General features: G+C 34.8%; 1 protein-coding gene across 1 annotated transcript in view; it reads left to right on the plus strand.

The window, feature by feature from the left end:
• ttc8 (tetratricopeptide repeat domain 8) overlaps positions 1-24,969 on the plus strand; it is a 64,611-nt gene that overhangs the window by 4,354 nt on the left and 35,288 nt on the right. Inside the window, exon 2 of the mRNA XM_051919890.1 lies at positions 22,484-22,604. Coding sequence (XP_051775850.1) covers positions 22,484-22,604 — 121 coding nt within the window. The remainder of the gene's footprint in view (positions 1-22,483; positions 22,605-24,969) is intronic.

Genomic DNA, 24,969 nt, shown 5'->3' on the forward strand with positions numbered 1-24,969 from the left:
AGGTATACATTATAGTATAAGACATTACAGTAGATTGTTTTTAACAGATAGTTGTCCCATCTGGTGTTACTATAAATAAAGCAGTTACAGGAATTGGAGTAATTGTAAAGCCAAAACATTCTAGCAAGTAAGGAAAGGTTTTTTCACCACCATGCCTTGTGCCTTGTGTTGGCTGGGATTGGCTCCGGCAGACCCCCGTGACCCTGTGTTTGGATTCAGCGGGTTGGAAAATGGATGGATGTTACAAGTGCAGAACATTCTTTGAACATATACTCTAGAAAATTAATTGCATATTGACATTGTCGACAATTTAAGTCTTGTTTTTGATATATTTTGAATAGCTGAATAGTTGTCTTGTGTAATACACTGCCTTTAATGAATTGCACCATGCTTTGTATAAACAGAGAAATAGTGTACCTTGCACCTGACTGATTTCTATTGAGTATCAGAGATTAAAATTAAAGAGTCCTGTTCTCAGTGTTGACTTAGATAATCTTGATCAACTTCTCTAGTCTGGACATGCTGCATACATCTTAATCATCATTAGATAGTATAGTTTAGTCCATTGATATTGATTTAGAGTTGGTTAAGTTCCAGTGAACAATGTTTCTAACTTGCAAATAATAAATGTAGTGGGCTACTAAGACGGCAGTATTGAGCAGCACTCTTTAAAAGAATGCAAACATATTGTCAAAGTCTCTAAAGGTCTGGATATGAAGTAACATTCCTAACTTAAAAATAAAAGTGGCTGAAACAAATGATTATCGTATATGGGAGCATCTTCAAAGTGTTTCCTCTTATTGGTAAGATATTTTGAGTCAATTACTGATAAAGTGGCTATAATTAGTAAGTGCAGAAGTATACAGCAAGGCATAGAGTGAAGAGATGACCAGTATTTTCTTTCTATGGCTAAATGAGTAGTAACAGTTTAATTACTTTCTATTGCCTTCCTTTGTTGTGAAGTACTGTACATATATTCATGAGTCAGTAATAAAATTGGAAATTGGGTAACACATAGCATCTCTCTACTTTTAGAACTTTGCAAAACTGTATTTTTTCATACATGGTCTTTTTGTGTTCCAAATGATGATCATGCTACGGTTTCAAAGCAACAAGGTTAATAGTTCTTTTGAGAATTAATGCCTTTAAAGAATACTTATTAGTACACAGGGAAATGGAAAACAACAGAGACCACTATATTCCAGCTTGTCTAAATGTGATCAACTGAAAACAACCACTTTTTGTTTTAATGATCTATTCACTTTTTTTTCACACCTCCTTGGTGAGGTATTCCGGGCACGTCTTACCGGGAGGAGGCCCCAGGAAAGACCCAGGACATGCTGGAGGGACTATGTCTCTCGGCTGGCCTGGGAACGCCTCGGATTCCCCCGGAAGAGCTAGTAGAAGTGGCCGGGGAGAGGGAAGTCTGGGCATCTCTGCTCAAGCTGCTGCCTCCGCGACCCAATAACGGATAAGCGGAAGAGGATGGATGGATATTCACTTTTTTAATTCATTTCTTCCAATGCAGGGAAGCAAAAGGCAGAGAAATTCCTTGCAGCACTATTGTATTCCGCTAAATGTCCTTTGTGATAGAGTAATGGGATAGGCATTATCTGCGACCTGGAAATAAAAAAACAAGTCTCACTTCTGTGTTTTATCATTTTTCTTTTTTTATGGAGTGAACATTATTAAATCAAAGCCTCATGTTTTATGAGAGGACTGATGCTAATAAAAGCATACTTTTAGTGAACATATCACATTATGCATACTTTTAGTTATTTATTATGAGGTTACAGTGGTATGAAATGCCTTGATTGTATATATTGTAATTGATAAATAAATAACATTTGCAGTGAGTAGAGCATTTGCATTGTGTATAACATGTTTGCATGTTTAGATGGGATATTTAAATTTTTGTTGTGTAAACCACAGAAACAAAAGTAGCAATAATCCCAAACTTCTGAGAAGGCAAAAATGCAGTATGCTGCATATTTCCATTGATGTGGGAATACATAAATACATACATATCAAGATATTTAGAGGTACGAAAAGCAGTGAAATTTTAGATTGCCAATTCTGAAATTGAATGTAAATCAGATGAATACTGCCAAAAATATAAAAACTGGCAATAAACACTCTAGTGCATTTTTTATCTTTCTGCCAAATTTCACACCTCAGTTTAACACAGTTGAGATTTGTTTTTTATTTTTTATACCATTAAAACAAAATAGATTGAGTACACTGAAAGCAAAATGGCTCCTTGAGGATATGGCCTTCAAATCTTTTAATTTAAACTGTTTATGAAAACCCTTTCATCTTCACACCTGCACAGGTATAAAGTGACAGCTTGACAGTTTTCAGGAAAATTGTGTGCCCTTAACTCCAACCACATTCACTTTAGAAAGCCAGTGTACTGCAATGTAAGGTTATTAAAAAATGAATTAATGAGTAAAATCAATTGGCTACTTATTTATTCAAATTTTTCATTGGCTAAGAATGCCATTGCTTCAGTGGAGGTTTAGCTTTGAATTGCATCTAAGCTTAACTTTGAGTGACATGCCAGTCTGTTGGCATATCACATCGAAAGTGCTTGCAAGTCTACCTTCGCTTGTCAGTGTGTCCATTAAATTAAAGTAGCAGAAAACAGCCAATAATGGGGCAGAGTTTAAGAGGTAAACTGATGCCTGTCAATACTGATTGTGCCGTGCCTCACTGTAAACAAATTAGAAGAGGACAACACAAGCAAAAATTGAAATTGTTGAGCCAAGAGCAAAGTAAAGTTGGATAAATATATTCACAAAGGATTGTGCTTTCCAGGTGATAGATGTAGGGCTAGAAATATCATGATGGTTTTGAATAGTCTTGTTAAGTAACTTCTTTGACAGCCAATGAGTTACCACTCCAAATTAATATAGTGCCCAGACAAGACATGATAGTCAAAATATAAATTGCCTAATGAGAAAATATAGTACATTATACCCAAAAAAAAACAAATGCATTTTATTTTTCTGCATATTTCAGACATCATTGATCTTTTATTTATTACTTGTTTAAATAATTAAAAGGACAATCACACAAAAAGTTTTAGAGACTATCAGTTTTGCTGCATGGCACCTAAAAATATCCTGTCTTGTTATAAGGTTTTCTTAAAACTTATTATGAAAATCAATAAAGCAGAAAGTCTCCATTGCTTAAAAGGCTACCGAACAATATTTATTTGTATGATTCATTCAAGTATCAATTTCATTGTATATGTACACAGTAAGTTTGAATTTGAATTTCATTTCTAGTATTTTGCCCAGCATCAAACTCTCTTGTTGTAGACTGTATTTGCGCATTTTGTATGCGGATTTCAAAAATATTTGTTAAAATATATCTAAGTAAACTCATACTATTAATTTGTTTACAGAAGTTGTGTTAGTTCAGATATAAAATGGTACAGTAGACATCAATGCCCATATACATTCTCCTCTGGAAATTAGCAATTACTTTTTCACAGCACTATAGGACATATGATATTTGGAAAGTTTTGGATAGAACTTTCTTTCTATCTTTCTTTATCAGCCCAGTGGGGGCTGGGTGGTCCTTTTGGCCTTGGAACTCCTGCAGATTTTTTTTTTCTCCAACCTAACTGGAGTTTTTTTTTCTTCCATCTGACCTTACCTCTTTTTTTTATTTTGTCACTTATTCTTTAATAGTATTGCCCAATCGTATTTTTCTTTTCATGTAACTTTGTCATCTTTTAAAGCACCTAAAGCTACATTGTTTGAATGAAAATGTGCTATATAAATAAATATTGTTGTTGTTTCTTCCTTTCTTTATTTGTGGGAATTAGCCAAATGAGGTACATGAAAGAATGTATTTAGGATGCTTCCCTGTGCCTCCAATAGAAGGTCACAAGTGCACGGTCACAGGGGCAGACTTGAGACACACTATAGGGGGATTATATTTCTAAAATGTCCTGGGGGCATTTAGATATTACCCAGAAAATGCTGACTGGAATGGGGAGGTCTGGTCAGCTCCATTAAGTTTGTTTCTATTGGAAACCCAACCTGCAAAACAGGAAGTAAAACAATACTTACGAAAGTGATTAACTAGGCAATCTAAAATGGCTTAGTTTGTTGTTGTTCATAATTAATCCAATGTGTTTAATTTGTGCAAATAACAGGACTGATTTGTGCACCCAACATTGAATCACTATGTGCAGGCATTTCAGACCTTCCAGACTGGGACTGAGACCAGTGTAGTTGTACTACTTACACAGCACATACTGTATAAAGGTAGACAGGTTAGTATATATTGGTAAGAAGAACATAATAACCTGACCCAAAGTGCTTTTTTACCAATTCCATACTTACCCAATTCTTTCCAGTTCTGCTGGCAAGTGTATTCTTTTATAATCATGTTTCATTTATTTTTTCCTTTTGTTTTCATTTTCAGTATAACTTGATGTCAGTTTCAGTATAGAAGACCTCAATTGCTATAGCAACAGTATCCTTAGATAGTACCGTTGTATCATGTTTTCTGGGAATGCTGATGCTGTTACCATGCTGCTGTGAATTTTATGTGCTGCCAATCTACTTTGTTGCTTATATGTATGCTTTAATATATCTTATGATCAGTAATAGATAATTAATATTTTATCTTTATATGTAATAAATTGCATTATTAATATTAATTTTGATTTTTTCATTAGCACTCTAAGTTACCATTTAAACCACTTGCACATAAACAAGAGCATTTGTGCTAACCAGTTAATTTATTGCTACTTGTATGTGACGAAAGTTTTCAATATAGAGGTAGAAAGTGACATTTTTGTGTTTAGATGTCTATAAGAACACAGGTAAGAATACATTTGATATGATAAGGAAAAAAGATATATTGTAGAATGTTGCTGAACAGTTTTTTCTCTATGGAGAATCACACCTATCCTACCCACCTACCCCCCATTTTTTAATTCTTGAGAGACATGCCCCTATCATACCTCTTATTATAGATCCCTAGTTTAAAACCCCACAGGACTGCCAAACAACATTAATTAGCTTATAATAAATTAACGTATCCTGCCCTTGATAAGCGAGTTAAGACAATGGATACATGGATGGATAGATGGATGTTCTTTATTGTCCATTATAGTAGGTATTGCATATATGAAGGCTGCCCAAAATCTTTGCATCATTTTCTGTTCAACAGTCAAAATTAACAAGAAGTATCTGTAATTTAATCTATGGTTAATTTGACATGCCCCGCTTGCTACTGGAAGGCTGCAGGACAAGCCGTTTCCTGGCATACAAGCAATTGCCAAATCTTTAAAAGGACTTTATCCTGGATATATTCATGTCTCCATGCTGTGACTGGGGCTTTTCAGTCACTGAGAGGCTTGGCTTGGTCCTTTGTATTCATTGTGTCTGTTAGACCAAGATACTGACTCACCACAAGTTGGAACCTCTAGATCAGGGACAATTATGTTACAACTCCTTGACTTAAGACAGGTGATCTCCATTTAACTAATTACTGTATGTGACTTTAAAAACCATTTGACTGCACCAGTGATGATTTACGTGCAATATATTCAGTTCTTATGCAAGCAATTATTTTGTGTTTTATATTTGTTTTTAATTCTAATCACTTAGCAGATATCTGTTTTCACTTTGACCTTAAAGAGTTTCTTTCTGTTGATAATGTGTCAAAAAAACAAAAAAATAATAAAATAAATCCACTGTGATTCAATATTATATAACAATAAACTGTGTAATTTTCCAAAGGGGTGAATACTTTTTGTGGGCAATGTAAATTATAACACACTTCCCTTTCTGTTTAGTTGAAAGTAAACCCAAATTCTAGTCTCTTTTAAGATAGTGAAATGCGTGGGTAGCTTACTCAGCATATGTCTTTTAATTGTTTAACCAAATCAAGATCAGTGATTGAATTTATGATCTGTCTTATGCGGATTAGTGATTGCAGCAAATATTTGCTCTATCTGTCTATCTATCTAGCTCTATCTATTATTTTAATGCTTGCAAATCTTTCCCAACCTTCCTAGAACTATATTTGATTTGATTTCTTGTTTTTTTAGGATTTTACCAACTTTGGTAGGAAATCAAATACAGTATTGCAAATGTAGCAAAATGGATCAGAAAGACCTGGAAAATCTTTAAAACAGCAGAAGCACCTGCAAGATGCAGTACAATACAGATACTTGCAAAATGGCACATGCATACAAAAGAAACATTGTTTACGATTAATTGTAGAATGATTAATGCTGACTTACAGGAAAGCCGAAAACAATTTAGAGGTTTTCATTGACACAACATGCTCATCATCCAGGCAATATCTTGAAGCAATTAATTAGTCAAGTAGATATTGGGTTGTAACATAAAAACTGTTAAATATAAATCAGGAGATGCTATGCACGTTCATAAAGTACTACTAAGCTCATATCTGTATGCTGTTCTGGTCTTCACACTACCAGCTCTAGAAGCTGCACAGAGAAGTACAGACAGCTTGTCATTTTTAACAGGATAATGAAATGAAATTGCTTTAGTCTTGACCACAATTGACTACATTAAGACCTACTGTACTTCTTCAAAATTCAAAAGCTGATATGGGAAAATAGTTTAATATCAGATAGTGAATTGTATACTCTGGGACACCTGCACAAATTAAGGAAAAGTATGTTCAAGATAGAATCTAAGAGGTACTTCTTGATCCCAAGGCTTGTGGAAATCTGGAATAAACCTTTTGTTCAACTATAGACTCTGACTGTGTTAGTCTGGATAGGATACTGGGGACATCATTATTAGTTCATGAAATGTTCTTAACTATCTCCTTTCATATGTAAAAATTTCTTACATTCTATCAGTATTACATGGCCAGATTATTGTTGTATGTGAACAATATTTAACCTTGTACTAATAAAATATGCCTTTCCAGATAACCTAACCCTGACTTTTTGATTTTATGTAATTATGTAACATAATGGAAGCTTGCCTGTCCTAAATCATGATTTAATTAAGTTTACCAAACACTGTTTAAGTTGCCTTTTATCAGCCTAATAGATCTGCCCTTCCTGTGACTGTATATAAAATAATTAGGCAGCAAAAATCTAATTAACTTTCTGAAAACATAAATACAGTGGCTGAAATTCAGGAAGTTGTTGTGTCTTTGAAAGTAAGTATATTAGGTCTACTAAAGTAATTTTCTGTAAAACATCAAATATAATGGGTTATGAGAGATGGGAAAGCAGCTTATAAAAGAGAAAAAGCAAATCCATAAAGTTGAATGAGTTAGCTTGAACTGTAATTATTTAAGAAAGACCATAAAATGGAAAGGTGCTCTGTTTTTATAGGATCTAAAAATAAAAAATACTTTTGAGCATGTTCTGTCTGTAAAATGTCATAAATTATGTTTAATAAACACCAGATGTTCAGAATAAATTGGAATAAAAAGAGATTTTTCCATATTGTTATTTTCTCACCAGTGCCGTGTTATTGAAAGCCAATGTCTATCTCAGGGGCACTGAGTGCACAGTAGGAACCAATGCTGGACTGGGTGTTAGTCCACTGCAGGGCACTTTCATGTACACACTGATAACCCACTCAAGGTGGCCATAGCACTGTCCTATCCAGAAACATTAATGTACTTGAGGCTGCTGATTTTGCAAGGTACATTTGGTTCTCAGAATGGTGAGCAAAGATTTTGGCTGGCTGGATCATTAACATTTCCTCTGCCCCAGTTTTTGGCCCATTTCTGCTTGTCTCAATCTTCACTTTTGCCACTGCCTTCACATTTACTTGTAATTCACAGTCTTAATACATCTGCATGCATTCAGTACTTGCACACCCATCCATCCCACCTATTAATTTTCTAAACAAAATCAATAGTAACCAAGGGTTTCATATGTAAATCTCTGCATGGATTTGAGCATGACAATATGTGCACTGCAAAAAATAGGAAAATGCATATGCCAAAAAAAAAAAAAATTAAATCTGATTTATAATGTATGCACATTTCTACCCCTTTTACATTTATAAATCACAATCATCTTGTAAATGTGGATATGTGAATGCACCTCAAACCCCCATCCAGTTGCTGCCCTGAAACAATTGTACATGTGCTATGCTAATCGGTCTCATACATGTGCAATCACGATTCATTGGCTAGCAGAGCAGCATCCCTCATGACACACTGAGACCCTGCCATCCACATCCAAGAGCATGTGGCTGTGCTCAACTCACCATACACATTCATGTGCCACATTATAGTTCTCTGCTGTATTCAGGAGATCAGGGAAAGGTGTAAGGCGCCAGTGTCTGAGCAGGTAGCCGCTATCATCTGCCATATGTAATGATATGATTGATGTTATAATGATTAATACAGGCCATGTGGAAAACTGAGGGTTCAGTTTTTCACCTTACCAACAAGCTAGCTACCATGTACAGCACCATCATGTCTGCCAAAGCTACCTTGATTTAAAAAAAAATTAATCACAGGTTGGCCCATGCCACTGAGCCACGTTGTTTGTCAGTCATAGCTTGGTATCACAGATGACTTGTAAATTAATGCAGTGTCACTGCTTATGTTTAACAAAAGCAGCTTCATTCTCATTAGATGCCTTACTGCAATGTTAGGGCAGGGATGTCCTCTGGTTAAGAACCAGACAATGCTACAGATTGCCTTTTTATGTTGGCAAACAATGCTCTGTTTTATGATGGCACACATCACACCATACGAAAACTGAATGTAGTAAGTCACCATTAGTTTAAAGGCTCCCAGCACAGCAGGCATGATGGATTGAAGCTGGGCTGAGATATTCCTGACTTGTCAGCTAGTTCCATGAAAAGAGACAACAGGTAGCTAATATAAACTGACAAAAAATTAAGAGTTCTCTAGTGCAAATACACAACATTGGCCCTTTTAAAAGGGAACTAATAATATATAGTCTGTTTATCATAATTATCACTTTTGAGGTGTGATATATTTAAAAACATTATAAAAATGGCTCGGTGATATGATTTGTTGGCACATGGATCGTCATTTAGCTGGTTTGGCTAAATTTCCCTATTTGATCAAGGGTGTCGTCATTTTTTAATTTCTCAGAAGTGTTGCATAGACATGGGTCAGAATTGCTGTAAATATATGTGTGTTCTCCCAGCAAGTTTTTTTTTTTTTTTTTTTTTAATATATAAATCCTGATGTTTGCATAGAAAGCTGTTTTGCACACATTTTGAGGCTTTTTTTTAGTGCACATGCAAATTTTATAATCTGACCCCAGGTCTTTATCATTGTCACCAGGTCCAATTTTTTCTTTTTTTAATAAAAAAAATCTTACCTCTGGGAAGAATAAATGTAATGTAAAATGTTACATACCTGTACTACAGAGTAAAGCATAAACATGTACTGTATTTAGTCATGTTTCACTTTTGTGTGTGTATGGGATTTTTTTGGTTTTTTTTATCTTTTGCTATTCTAATTCTACCTTGGTTGCAAGGTATAGAGTTGGCACAACCTGATTGGAAACACAACAATATCCCATTTTAAGAAAACTACGTAAAATCAAATAAAGAGGTTTTATCAATTAGAAAGTGTAGTTTTTTATTGTTATAACTATTCCTAGTTTACAACTTTTAAGTAAAGGGAAGGCTATAATACAGAGCTAATTTCCACCAGACAGCAGTTTTGTAGGGCTTCTCACATTCTGAACGAGTTATTAAAAATGAAAAAAAGAGCTGTCCGAATCTCTCCATTAGTCAGAAGTCTAATAAATATACAGTACATTACCTTAAAGAACAGTCTAATATATTGCCTTTAATGGTGAGTGGCATGGATTAGTAAACATGCTGGCAGAATTATGGTCTGAGAATAGGCAGGAATCATTTAGAAATCTTTCATCCTATCAGACAGAGAAAGCTAACTAGAAGTCCAGGAGTGCACCAAGTTTATTTAATCAAGAGGTTGCTCTAGAAATAGATTCCTAACAAGAAAATGTTCATGTACTGTGCCAAAGTCATAGTAATTCAAGTAATTTATCATTTAAAATAGTTATATAGCCAGTAAACATTTATTTTTTTAGGAAAACATTATATAACATTAGAATAACTACCCAGATAAAACTAATACAATAAAAACTAGCAATTGTTGTGTTTTCCAAATATGTGTTGCTATCTTGTCAAATGGCTGGATCAGCACAACTTTGGTTCTTACACTTCTCCTTGTGGCACCCTGGCCACTCCATTAATATGTTAAATTTCACAAAAGGCACACTGGGTTTAAATTAATATGGTAACAATTAGCCAAACCAGATGTGTTAGTGGCACTAACTGCAAATACTGGTTATCTTGAAGGGAAGGACTAAAATATTTGCACTAAAATTAATAAATTACAGATCAATAATATATACAGTTCTACATCATATTTATAGCAGATGAGTTATCTGCTCCATTTTCCATTTAGAGAAAAAAAGAAAAAGTTTATTATGAAATAATTACTCAGAATAAAAAAATTGAACTATCCAACAGGTTAGCGTTGATTCTGCATATTCAAATAATATAATTTTTTCAAGAATAGAATCTTTAAACTGTTCCTTGAAAAGTTAATTATTTTTTTCTAATTTTAAATAAATATAATCAGCTGTATACGTGTAGCATTCATTTGTCAGAATGAGCACAGGTATGACTAGCAACAGCAGCCAAAAATACTGCCAAACCCCAAAAGTCTGAAACATAAAATGCATGTCATACCTTATAAACCCAAATCTAAATAAAACCTAGAAAAACATATTTGAAATTGCAAAAATGAAGTTCCAGAACCTGAGTCTAAATCGGCTTAACACTCTTGAAGCTACCATAAAATCAGATCATCAAAAATATTGTAAGATAATGGTATCCAGATACAATGTATTTGCCTAGCTCAAGAAACAAAAAGATATTTTCTGCAAGAGGAACTAAAAAGATGCAAGCAACTTTGAATGTAAGACTTTCAAGTAATGAACAGTTTTCCTTACAGTAAAAACCACATTAGAACTAGATCAAAAATAAAAAGAATACATTTATTTCTGTTATTTTAGCGAAGTGTATCTACCATATTTTTTTATCTTTATATATAATACGCTCCCTTGGTTGTCCGTTTGTCTGTCCAGGATTTTAAATCACCTGTAGCTCTCAAACCATTTGAACTATTGACCTGAAATTTAGTACACATATACTACATGACATCTACTATCTGCTTTTGGGGTGATGATTGACCTCCAAGGTTAATCCTCTTTTTATTTTATTTTATTGTAGAATCAACTCTCAGCAGCAGCCAGCAGGGCAGCCATGCGGCGCATATGTATGGCCGCTGTTCTCATCCCTACCACCTTCACCATCACTTCCCCCACCTCTTCATATCTTAAATCATTCTTGAGGCAGATTCAAGACTTAAGTGCCAGCTTAATTGAAAAATTAAAGAAAACGTACTAAGTAATTGCAACACAAACACAGACGTAATCAGTTTTAACTTGAAAAAATGCTGACAAAAGAAGAGAAGGTGTGGGCCGCTAGGGTGGGGTAAAGAAGAGCTGCTCAGGAAGCAGCAAGCGCATCAACCTCTGAGCAAACGAATGCTAAATGTACAGAGAAAGAGTATGAAAACTATGAATGCTCAAGTCAGGTGTATTCCGTGCAGTGTGCCGTTACTGGTACTTTATAATGCATAATGTGTAAAGTAATGTATAAATTATAGTGGCCTGAGTAGTAAAGTCATCATGTTGTGACTGAAGTTTATATCTCTGAAGTAACTTAAAATGTTATTACTTTTCAAGCTGACCAGTATCCATCCAGCCATTTTCCAACACATTTATTAAATTCTCAATCTTTGGCTGTCAGAGTTTATCCCAGTAGCACTAAATAAGAAAGATCTGTTGCAACATTATTCATTTCTGTAAAATAATGTTTTTGTCTTCATTTGGAATATGGAATACTGGACACTTGGAGATGGATATCCAGGTTTCAGATAAGGTGTAAAATATCCTGTAGCAGCAGGTGGTGAAAAATGCATATACTATATAAAAGCATCTTGTTATATATAGGCCAGTAAATGCTTAAAGTCATCATGTTGCAACTGAAGATTATCTCTTTAAATGAAATAATGAAAATGTTATGTTACTTTGCAAGCTTATCAGTTTTCATTCATTCATGTATTTTCCAATCCACATATTTATTTTATAGTACCAGGGAGGCCAAGCTTTTTCTAGCAGTGCTGGATTAAAAAAAAAAAAAGATGTGCATTGTTAATTTCCCCGCTATTTTGTTTTCTGTATTTGGAAGAGGGGTAATGAATACTTTGGAATGGAAAGTACAGTTTCAGCTCATTTGTGGTCTGAGTAGCAGGGATATTTAATATGTTTAAAATTGATCATGAGCATTTTTAGTTTTTGTCACAAACTTCAATAAAAAATTGTATGTGTTTGATTTTATGCACAAGATTAATGTAAACTTTGAAATAATTATTAAATATTAATATTTGGTTTACAAATTACATTGATTTATATATTTTAATAATGATATTATTTAGCTATGTATAATAGACTTATTTAGTTGTCAATTTGTACATTTAATTCTTATTAGTAGAAAGAAATGGAAGAAACTTCTAGGTGTCTTTTCTTTTTGCACTTGTGTTCTCTCCTTTATTTCTGTTGTCATTGCAACTTAACTTTTTCCCTCTGACTTTTCAGTCTTTTGCATCATTTGACCATTGCTAATTTATAATTCCACTGCAAGCTGATAGATGTTTCTGTTAGTTTCCTTAACATTTCCCGATTCATCCAATTATTATACATGTTTCCAATAGCTTGAAGATACTGTATGTATTAGAGACCAAAAAGTTGCTCCTTCTATTGATTTGTGCTCAGGTAAATGAAGATAGGTGTGCTTGTATATTCAGGAAAAATACTGAAGTGGGACTCAATAAGTCCCATTTGTGACATTTTCAGTTCATATGCTGGGAGAACATAAACTGTTTGCTATGTGGTAATGTATGATGGTAAGGGACAGTTACTGTGGTTATCGTAAATACTAAACCATTTCTTGCTAGTTAGAATGGTATCATCCGTAACATCTGTGTTTTCATTCCCGTTTCTGCCTTTAAATATAATGATGTTATTTTAGAAGCTGTTTTCCTAAGCATGAATTTTTCAAAACTGTTCACGACACAAACTATTTATCATTACTGTGCATAAAAATGTGTTTATTCATTGCAAACAGTGGCATCCACTTCCTCCAGAACTCACATTATCAATGGAATACACCCACAATCCAGCAGTATGTGCTAATTTCATAAATCAATTACATTTAAATTGGCAGAGTTATTTTCATATCCTAGTTTGTATTCCGATCTTACCAAATATATACTTTGCAAACAATAAAGTCAATTGATAGCCAAGTCTCTGTGATTCATTTCAAAAATATGTCATGAATCGGTATAGTTCTTTATTTTAAAAAATCTTTATTTTAGAGTATTTTTTTCTTTACGGTATAGTACAATGTTATCCAAAATATATATTCTTCAAATAGATTTAAATTCACATTTGTAAATATAGTAAATCTTAAAAAAAATTAATTTAACAAAATGTGTTTTAGATGAAAGTAATTTTAAAAGTATAAAAATGTAGCATATATATCATGATAACTACAGAAGATGGTAATCTTCTGTCTCTCTCTCATATATATATATATATATATATATATATATATATAAATAAAATCCTAAGCCTAAAAGTGCAAAGATTTTGTGCAACGACTTTGTTACGTTTTAATGTCACATTTTTTATCATGCTTTAAATTGGGCTTATTTTAAAACCTACATATATATGTTTGGTATCATTCTTTTCAGAATTTATCAAACTTTAATGTGATGTTGTTAGATTTTCAGATTTTTTATTTTTTTATTTTTTTTTTAAATATTTATTTTATTAATTTTCATTGTAATCATTCCATACAAACAGATCAATTTATAACCCAACAAATTTGAAAACAAATCAAACCCCACCCCTGAGAAGGAGAGCTTAGCTAAAGGAAAATTTCTTTAAGCTTTTTAATAAGGCAACATTAGACAAAAGAAGGGGAGAAGTAAATATCTATATAAATAAGAGATGGAGAAGGGAGTTAAATGCAATAATAGTTATTTCTCTTATTCTAAAATAATATTGATTAAATCCTGCCATGTTTTGAAAAAAAGTCTTGCTTAATTTTTTCCATACAGACGCCAAAATTTTGTTGATAAAGAGCTTTATGTTTACTTGTGATATTTACCCCTAGGTATTTAAACTGATCTGCTATGGTAAAAGGTAGGGTGTCTAATCTAATATTATATGCTTGTGAGTTCACTGGAAAGATTATACTTTTATTCAGATTAATTCTAAGACCAGATATCTTTTGAAATTCTGTTAGTGCTGTTAAAACAGCAGGGACAGTGTTTTCTGGGTCCGATATATATAAGACCATATCATCTGCATATAGAGAAATTTTCTGTTCCAGTCCTTCTCTGACAATCCCCTTTATCTGATAAGAATTTCGGCAGTGAATCGCCAGTGGTTCAATAGCGATTGCAAACAACAGTGGCGACAAGGGACATCCTTGTCTGGTACCACGTTCTAGTTTAAAGTAGTCTGAGCAAATTTTATTAATACAAACTGAAGCTTCTGGACTGGTATACAGTAGTTTGATCCAAGCACAAATATTCGGGCCAAACCCAAATTTCTCCAATGCAGTGAAAAGGTAATTCCATTCGATCATGTCAAATGCCTTTTCTGCGTCTAATGATAGTAATATCTCTGGGGTGTTTGATTTTGCTGGTGAATATATAACATTAAACAAGCGTCGGAGATTTGAAGATAGATGTCGGCCTTTAATAAATACAGTTTGATCTTGTGATATTACCGAGGGCAGCACTTTCTCCATCCTTCTAGCTAGGATTTTTGAGAGTATCTTAACATCATTATTCAGGAGTGAAATTGGTCTATATGATGCACATTGTAACAAGTCCTTATTTTGTTTAGGAAAGACGGTGATTAATGCTTGTCGAAATGTTTGAGGTAGTATTTGGTGGTCTTTAGCTTCTGTAAATGTTACCAATAAGAGTGGAGCTAGCTGAGTGGAGAATTTCTTATAAAACTCTACGGGGTAACCATCAGGGCCTGATGATTTCCCGCTTTGTAGTGACTTTATAGCGTCTAGTAATTCTGTTAGCGTTAGAGGTTTATCCAGTTCCTCAGCACTTAAAGCATCTATTTGTGGTATTTGTGAATTATCCAGAAATGCATTAGATTGCGTGTTGTCTTCTTTGGGCTCAGTGGAATATAAAGACTTATAGTAATCTCTAAATGTGTGCATTATTTTATTATGGTCGATGATTTCTTCTCCATTCTTGTTGGTGATTACTGGTATTGCATTGTGAACTTCTTGTTTATGAATTTGTTGAGCTAAAAGCTTATTAGCTTTTTCTCCGTGTTCATAGTAATGCTGTCTAGACTTATAAATAAGTTGTTCAGTTTCTTTAGTTGTTAAGATGTTAAGTTCTGTATGCAGGGCCTGCCTTTTCCTGTGAAGAGCTTCACTTGGACGCCTGGCTTGTTCTTCATCTATTCTAGTAATTTCATTTCTTAGCTCTGACACTTTCTTGGTTTCTAATTTATTTCTATGGGAAAGATATGAAATAATCTGGCCTCTTAAGAAGGCCTTTAGAGTTTCCCAGAGTGTTCCTGCAGAAACCTCTGTGGACGTGTTTGTCTCTAGGAAGAAGCTGATTTGTTTGGATATAAATTCTGTGCAGTTCTCGTCTGCCAATAAAAGAGGGTTAAGACGCCATCTGCGAGGTGAGTATGAGGGGCTTATTGATTTTAGCTCCAAGACTAGAGGGGCATGGTCAGAGATAACAATTGTGTCATATTTGCATGATTTAATTGTAGGCAGGAAATTATTATCTATAAAAAAATAATCAATTCTTGAGTAGCTATAATGCACTGGTGAGTAGAACGAATATGTTCTTGAGTTTGGGTTAAGAAACCTCCAGGGGTCTGATAAGTTGTGATCATTTAAAAACTGTGTAATTATCTTTGCAGTATTAGATGTCGTCCCCCCTGTCACAGGAGTCCTATCTAAGAGTGGATTTAAAACACAATTAAAGTCCCCAGCCATTATAATTTTATGAGTGTTCACATTGGGAATGGATGCAAATAGATTTTGCATGAATTCCTTATCATCAACATTGGGTGCATAAACATTTATCAAAATCATTTTACTGTTATATAAGTTGCCCATGACCATCACATATCTCCCTTCAGGGTCCGACACTACCTCTGATGCTACAAATGGAACTGTTCTATGTATGAGAATTCCCACCCCTCTAGTTTTCTTTATAAAGCTAGAATGGAACATTTGGCCAGTCCAGCCTTTTTGTAATCTGAACTGATCCTTGGTTAGTAAGTGGGTCTCCTGTAGAAATACTATTTTAGCGTTTAAGCCTGTTAGGTGAGAGCATACTTTCTTTCTCTTTAATTCGTGATTCAGGCCTTTAACATTCCAGCTCACAAAGTTAACTGTCCCATCATGGAGACATTGATTCTGAGTTTTTAATGTCATTTATAGTTTTAATTGGTAATATGGCAGTTTTAATCTTAGTTTCAAGATTCCCCATGAGTTGTTGCATTTTAGCCTGTTGTTGCATTGATATTTATAATTATAAGGATTACAAGAATAGATTAGATATAACCTGCTCTCCTTCTCTCCCCCCTTTATCCCCCCACCCCCCCATTTTGCCTCCCCACATGAGGCTAGATCCCACTTCGCGATGTTCCAGTCCTCTGACATATGAAGAGACAGAGCACGTCCAAAACAAAACAAACCCCACCCTGCACCGGCGTTACAGAATTAAAACAGAGATATCTTTTACAGTTAAATCCTTAATACTATCTGCCGAAAATGTTCTCATTAACAATATTTAAGCTTGAAATAATCTTCAGCGCTTTTAAGTTAAGATATTAAGATTTAAAAAAAAAAAAAAAAACAACCCTGGGAATGATTTTAAAAACTAGTCTAGAATAAACCTGGTAATTCCTACTGTAATAGTATAATGGTAATTATATAAATAGTAGAACAAGCAATAAACCAAGGGTATGAAGTTAAACAGTCTACTTTAAGGTATAGTAAAATAAAAAATAAATAAATAAAATAATAAAAATAAATAAAAAATAAATAAATAAAAAATAAAACGAATCCTACTTTAATCACTTCCACATTTTCACACTCACGTCTATAACTCTATAACTCTGATTAAAACATAAACATATAACATATAAAGTCCAGATAAAAAAAAAAAAAAAAAAAAAAAAAAGAAAATAAGGGATGTATAATTATAATACCAGTCTCTTTAAACATGGATCCAGCGATCAGATCATAGGTCCTTCCCGTGCCTTGATAGAATACGGCTCTTTAATTTTAATTAACTTTCAAAAAAGTGTCGGAAACAGCTTCTTTAATTCTTTTTCAGCTTCTTCTTTGCTGAAGAAAATATAATGTCGATCTTGAACTTCCACTTTCAGTTTGGCAGGATACAAGAGGCTGTATTTGATATCGGCTTCCCGTAGAATCCTTTTAATGTCGATGTAGGATCTGCGTTTTGCAGCTGTTGATGGTGAGAAGTCGGGAAAAATACGAATAAGATTATTTTCGAATATAATCTCTTGCTTGTGTCTGAGAAGTGCCATCACATCAAGCTTACATCTTAGTCGTTCGAAGCGGACAATAAAAGACCTAGGTTTAAAGGCGCTTGGTATCTTTGTGCGATAAGCCGTGGCTATCTCATTGTCGAGTTTAAAGTCATCTCCAATTATTTTAGACAGTAATTCTACTGCAAATTTCACTGGGCTTGAGCTTTCTCGTTTCTCAGGTATACCCTCAATTCTTATATTATTTCTTCTGCACCCATCCTCCAGGGCTGCAAGTCTGTCTCCAAGTTTTTTGCATTCCGAGTTCGCAGCTGTGGCTTTTTCATTGGCGTTAGATGCCAGTTGTTCCGCTGTTTCCACTCGAGCCGTGAGTCCCTGCTTAACGTCTTCCAGCTGATCTGAAACGTCATTAATATGATCATCAAGCCTTTTCAGTTTGGAATTAGTTTCTTCAATGTGTTCCACTAATTTCTCCAACATGCCTTTAAAGTTCACGTCGAAACGTTTAAATAGACGCGTTTCCTTATCTTTGTTATCCTTCTTGAGCTCAATGGCCACCTTCTTAAGATCATTTGTGTTATCTTTCTTAAGCTCATTCATGGCCGTAACCATGGCAGTTGACTGTGTAGCGATCATCTCTTTCTGTGTAGCGATCATCTCTTTCAGTTCGGACAGTTCGCTTCGGCTTTCGTGCTCCGCAAGTGAAAATGCAGCTCCTGTTACAGGCTCGCGATGAGTAGATGAGAGCACGTCCTGCAGAGCCCTTTCTAGTCTCGAATGATCCTCAGAAATCGGCGATCCCCCACGACCTGTATCACTTGCGCCTTCGCTCCCATTTTCACTCTCGACTGGAGACGATACAATGGAGCGGGGTCCCAGGAATTCTGCGCACTCTTCTGCCTGTTCCAGGTCAGTCTCCGTGAGGCCATACCTTACACTTGCACTCAGGCCGGAAGTCTGTCCGGACTTTGATGCAGCTTTAAGTTTCTTTTCCGGTTCCTTCTGACTTTTCTTTTTGTTACTCATGCTTGTATATTGTAGTGGAAGTTCCTTGGTCGGGTTAAATACAGGATACCTCTAAATAATATGAAATACGTGGGAAAATAAAGCTGCTGCTAGCGGAGCTCTGCTTCAGACGTCCATCTCCTATAAACGGACGAAACCAAGTCCAAGATTTTCAGATTTTTATTCCATTCTTAAATTATAAACTAAAATAACAAGAACTGACCTCCCGTGAGATGAGACTTTGTACCACGAGATTTAACCACGCTCGGGGCCGGAAATAACAGACAATGAGTAGATGACAAAGACAGCTGCAGTACAGGCTTTTAAATGTTTGAAGCGCTGCGCAAGATGCAGATCATGCGGCACAGACAGTGCGCAGTAGGGAATCCATTCCCGGCCTCCCGATTAACAGGTGCCTGGGATTCCCAGACATTTTTCATTCCTGCATTCCCAGGAATTAGACTGTTGTAATTCCTGGGAAAATGGGAACGGCCAAGCTCACATATATAGTGTGTAAAAGTGTAAAAATCAATCAGGAAATAACAGAGTTATAGTTGAAAATAATTAAGGTGGCGCCATTGCTGCAGCTTGCACTTCATTAGACAACAGCTTTGAACAGCAACTTGAAATTGCAATGCGTCAGTCTGTTGCATCCGCATTATCTGTGCCAAGAAACTTGCCATCACAGAATGATGACAAGAAACTGGATGCATCAGTAAAAGCTGAAATGGCGGTGTTTCAGAGCAACGGCAAGCGCAGGTGTTGTTTAGAACAAGTGTATCAGTGTCTGATGATTGTGCTGCCTACTTCAGTGGAGGCAGAGCGTGCTTTCTCAGTGGCTGGTGTACTTCTGCACGAAGGTGCGCACTTGCCTGGACGACCGCACGCTGGACACGTTGTGCTTTCTACGCTCTTATTACCGCAACTAAAGATACATGTACTTATATGACAGCACGAACTGCTTGCAGATAAGGTTAGTCTTTTATTTGTGTCAACATATTGCCGTAGTTTTATTAAAAATAAGTGTCGGTCGTTCTAAAACCGTTCACATATGAGATGCCCATGCACTGTGTCATTCCCGGGATTTCTGGGAGTGAAATGCGGGATTCCCGAATTCCCGGGAATGGATAAACCCGTCCGGGAATGGATTGCCTAGTGCGCAGGCAGCGGCAGCAGCAGATCTACCAAACAGGAGGTTAAAAAAAAAAAAAAACTATTTGTTTCCCATTGTATCACAGTTTCAGAGTAGCGACAGAGATGTGAAGTGGCTGGCGAGCGAAGCAAGCAGGGTGTAAGCCCCCTAGTTAAATATAATTGTAAATATTTTATATACAAAAACAGTTGCCCCTATCTGATTTCCTCTATTTTCACTTATTCATAACCATTAATTGTTTCTGATCACAAAACAAATTTAGTAAAATACAAAAGATAACCTGAGTAAACAAGACACATTTTTTTTGAATAATCATTTTATTGATAGAAAGAAATAAATTTCACCAACAACTGTATCACTCATGTGAAAACGTAATCATCCCCTCAGTCACTCAATCAACCAGTGAACCAGATTTAAATGACTTAAATAGAACCTTTCCAGCACAGAGAAGTTGGCTAAAAGGTCTCAACAAGCAGCACACCATGCCTCGATCCAAAGAAATTATAGACGACCTGAAAAAGAAAGTTACTGAAATATATCGGTAAATTAAAGGTTTACAGAGTAGTCCAAGTCAAACTGTGATTCAAGTCTTCACATTCCTTCTTCATCACTAGCATTCTGTAACTTCTCTAGGACTTCCTCAACCATGTTTTTTATTTTTTTTTTTGAAGAAGTCTTTTCCAAAGTAGTGTACAAATTATTCTTGTGCGTAACAGTGATTTAAAATAAGTAACGATGAACTGTTGCATAACCAATATATTTCCTGTTTTTTACGGACAGCTGTGGTACGTAGTACAAGTGACCAGTCATAGACAACTATACATCACTGAAAAAGTCTGGGAGCAAGGCCATCTATTGTTCATACATGCATGTATTCTCACAGTCCTAAAATGTCAATTTAGAGTTTTCAGTTAACCTAACCTGTACATCTTTAGAAATGTGGGAGAAAAACCAAAGCGTCTACAGATACATATATATCATGAAAAGCACGCATTTTAGTTTTTGTTATTATAGCCATTACAAAGTGGTGTAAACTGGTAATCATAATAGTTACAGAACCATCTCTTCCAAAACCAACACTTCCTGTTTGTGGTTGTTATTGAATTAATGAAAAAATGTCCTCTATTTGGGACATCATGTAAGAATATTTTAATACTAAAGCAATTTAAATGTTGAGAGGCAATTGTGAGAACACCTCAGCAAAACAAAGTCATGGATTAGTTTGAAATAGTGCTATTAATGTTGCCGATAATAAAGAAAGTTGAAGTGGTATTGATTAAATTTCAGGTATTTTTCAAAATAAGGCATTTAAAACAAACCTGTGACAATTGCTTTTTAAGTTCCATTTTTTGAATATACCAATTAACTCTGCCAATGTAAATGCTTGTAATCAGTTTGCAAGAAGTATATAGTAATACAACATTAGTTTCCATTAAACGCATGATATTAAATAAGACATACAATGAAGAACAGTGGCAGAGTGGAATATTTGGTAGCAAAATACTTAGACCCCAGTTCTAGTCATGCGGTGGAGATTGCACTTTTTACCCTATATTCAAAATATTTTCCGAATATAATCCAAAGATATGCTGTGAGGTTGAATTGCCAATCTAAATTGAAGCATTTTGAGAGAGAATGTGTGTTATTAGACTGTCTGAGGATTTGCTGAATTGCAATGATGTTGGGTCTAACAGCCATTTGCTTTTTTTTTACCTGCTATTGTTGTGACAGACCTAAGCTCTCTAAATCTCCAATCAGGGAAAGGTAGGTCTGGAAAACTGAAGAATGGTAGTAGTTAGGCTTTGTAGCTGTTTGCTACTATTGCAAATTCTGAAAAATGTCTTTCACACTACTATATCAAGTTTTAAACTTTGAACTTTTATAATCTTTAGATTATTTTCATTAATAAAAAAAAGTTAAACTACCATTAGCACTGAACATTTCAAGTGCTAGATATGTTTCCACTTTGATGCTATCCCAGTCACATACACAGTGTATTATCAAACTTGTGGTTTCAGTGCCTACTGTTTGAAACTCTCAGTAGACATCCCACTGCTTCTAAATCCAAGACAGTGACAGAAAAGATTATGTCTAAATCCAATATGACCCACCTAAAAGAAGTCATTCAGTGCTGTTTTCTATACTATAGCCCACTTTGGATTTTAAACAATTATACTTGCCATCATCTATTGAACAACTGCTTGTATTGGATCATTTTCCCCTCTTTAAGCTGCTAAGCAAGAGTATAAAATGATTACCTTACTACAAAGGAAAGGTATACCTATTCTGCAATGTGTGTACTTTGAAGCTTTAAAGATATCATTTTACATGTTAACCAGAGGTCACTCTTTAGACTGTGAAGGATAAATTATGTGATTAATTTTTAATGTGTACATTCAATATTTCTCTGGATGCATGTGTGTTTTGTGCAATTCTGTTCTTTGCTGAATTAATCAAGTTTGGATTTCATTTTGTGTATTTATGTCACAGCACTTAGACCTGCTTTTTTTCCTTTGGTCAAATAAAGTAAAAAAAATGCTAGTTGATTTTTAAATCTTTCTTTGCATTAGAGGTATATTAAAAAGAGATATTGTAAGCTCATTTTCTTATGCCTCTGTCTGTAGGCAGCATGGAGTTTAAAAACAAGAGCACTGACAGAGATTGTTTATGTGGATGAAGTAGATGTGGATCAAGAAGGAATTGCAGAAATGATGCTAGATGATCATGCAATTGCTCAAGTGGCTCGTGAGTACTTCTACAGCTGCCATACACAATTATGAGAATATTTGGTTGCCTTTGCTGTTGCTATTGGTTTTATTCTGCATGGAACAAAATTTTCTTATTATATAGTAGCAGCAGTACATTATTAATTATAGTAATACCTTATAAATAATAATACAGTAATAATTAATGTTTTGGCCACACATTTGTGAATTTGAATTATATATGAAACCATTTGGGGCCTATGCCAAAACTGTCTTGCTCTATTGCTTTATTATACTTCAGTTTTGTTTTATCAATTATTCTGCCACCTTTATAACTTCACTTCTTATGGCATTCATAATATAATTTCATCTTAAGTCACAGAGGTTGGCTCCTGTGTGTGTAAGAACTGGCACCAAATGAGTACTTAACTGAAAGTACAATATGTACTTGGCTGTCAAAATGCGGCAAGCTTAAGATACCTTGGAAACCTGAAACTGTGCTGAAAAGTTTTAAGAAATCTGTCATTTCCTGCCATTCATAGTTATGTAAGGGGTGGGCATACACTTTTGAGATTTTTGTGTTACGACATCTGAGGATCAAACCCCGTCTCACACTTAATGGCTCATTTGTACTATTTGCTGATTGTGAGCAGACATAGGAGGCTTTTTCATATACTGTAGTCTTATTGCAAGACAATCCCTCTTTTTCAAAAATATGTTAAGCATGTCTATATATATATATATATATATATATATATATATATATATATATAGTTATATAGTGTTTAAAAAGATGCTTGCTTTCATCCTATAGTTCAAAGAGTAATAATGACATGTATTTTTTTTTTTTTTTTTACTTAATTTCCTATTACTTGTAGTAACACTGCATTTTTTTTGTATCCAATTCTTAAAGTTATGAGTATAATTAGAGTAGCTTTTGCACTGGGGGATGTATATATAGTACTGATTTTATCAAAAATGTTTTACATTTTACTAAATTGTTTATTTTTCTCCATTAGTGTGTCAGTACTAGAAAAGAGGAAATTATTGATGTTGTAGAGAAATGTCCGCATAGCATTAAAGAAAGTAACATATAATAGCATATAAAGTACTAGAGCACTTTCAAATGTAAAAACTTGATTACTTTGTAAGTGTAAAGTAAAGCCCAGTATAAGCTTATAATCAATGAAATAATTTGATGATTGCTTCAAGCCAATTAACTAAAACAAAAAAGAGTGTTGAAATAATCAAACTGGGAGAAGGACAACCAAACTAAACTGTGAGGATGTGGAAGATATGATAGTTTAACCTTCAAATCATCAATTCCTGCACAATGGCAAGAGTGAGCATAGCAATAAGACGTAAGTTGGTCATCCTATATCAGCATGATCCCCCCCAAGCAGACATTTTTCTGCAGACAGGACTTTAAAGATGGGCTGTCCAATCTGTTCCTTAGAAGCATAAGGAAACAAGCAAGGTTGAGAACCAAAAACACAGTGGCTGGGCAAGAAAACTGAGTGCAGCAGATGAGAGATGCATCCAACAGAGGTCTCTTTGAATTTGAAAGACATCCAGCACTGCCATCAGCTCTGAACTTACAGAAATAAATGGAAGATAAATACACCCTCTACAGTCCAGAAAAGTCTTGACTGAAGTTGGCTTCATGTAAGAGCTGTTACCAGAAACTCATTCTTTCAAGGTGGAAAGAAAAGCAAGATATTCACCATCACACAAGGACTCGGGTTCTGAACAAGGGCAACAAGTGTTCTGGACTAAAGTTTTTAGCTAAAATAGGCAGTTTGTCTGTAGAAGAGTAACAGAGTGCTACATGAATGAGTGCCTGCAACTAATACTGAAGCAAAACAGAGGTTCCCTGATAATAGTAATACTGAAGTCTTGTCTCCCACCAGGATATGGATGGTTTCAGATTGCGCTCTGCAAATGTAGTTTTAATGGAATCCTCAATGCTGAGAAGTACAAGCAGAATTTCTTGATTACGTAATACTATCAGTAACATCTGATTGTTCCCAGTGTTGATCTCCAGCAGGATAATGACCCCCAAACAAACAGCCAAAATCATAACAGAAAGATGAAGAATAAGGAGTTCTGCAACAGACAATATGGTCTCAACAGAGCCTTGATCTCAATGTCTTTGAGCCTATCTGGGATTACTTGCAGAGACAGAAGCAAATGAAACAACCAAAGTCTATAGGAGATCTGTGGCAAGGTCTTCAAGATACTTGGAACAAGCTATCAGCTGATTTTCTAATGAAATTTCACACCAGTGTACCGAAGAGAAATGATGTAGTTTTAAAGGCAAAGAGCAAATACTGATTTAACATTTTTAATCACTACTCTAGAAACTTTTCATTATTTTTAAAAGCATCTTTGCCTTATATATTTTG

The sequence above is a fragment of the Erpetoichthys calabaricus genome, chromosome 16 (genome assembly GCF_900747795.2).
Source record: "Erpetoichthys calabaricus chromosome 16, fErpCal1.3, whole genome shotgun sequence".
NCBI classification, from domain to species: Eukaryota; Metazoa; Chordata; class Cladistia; order Polypteriformes; family Polypteridae; genus Erpetoichthys; species Erpetoichthys calabaricus.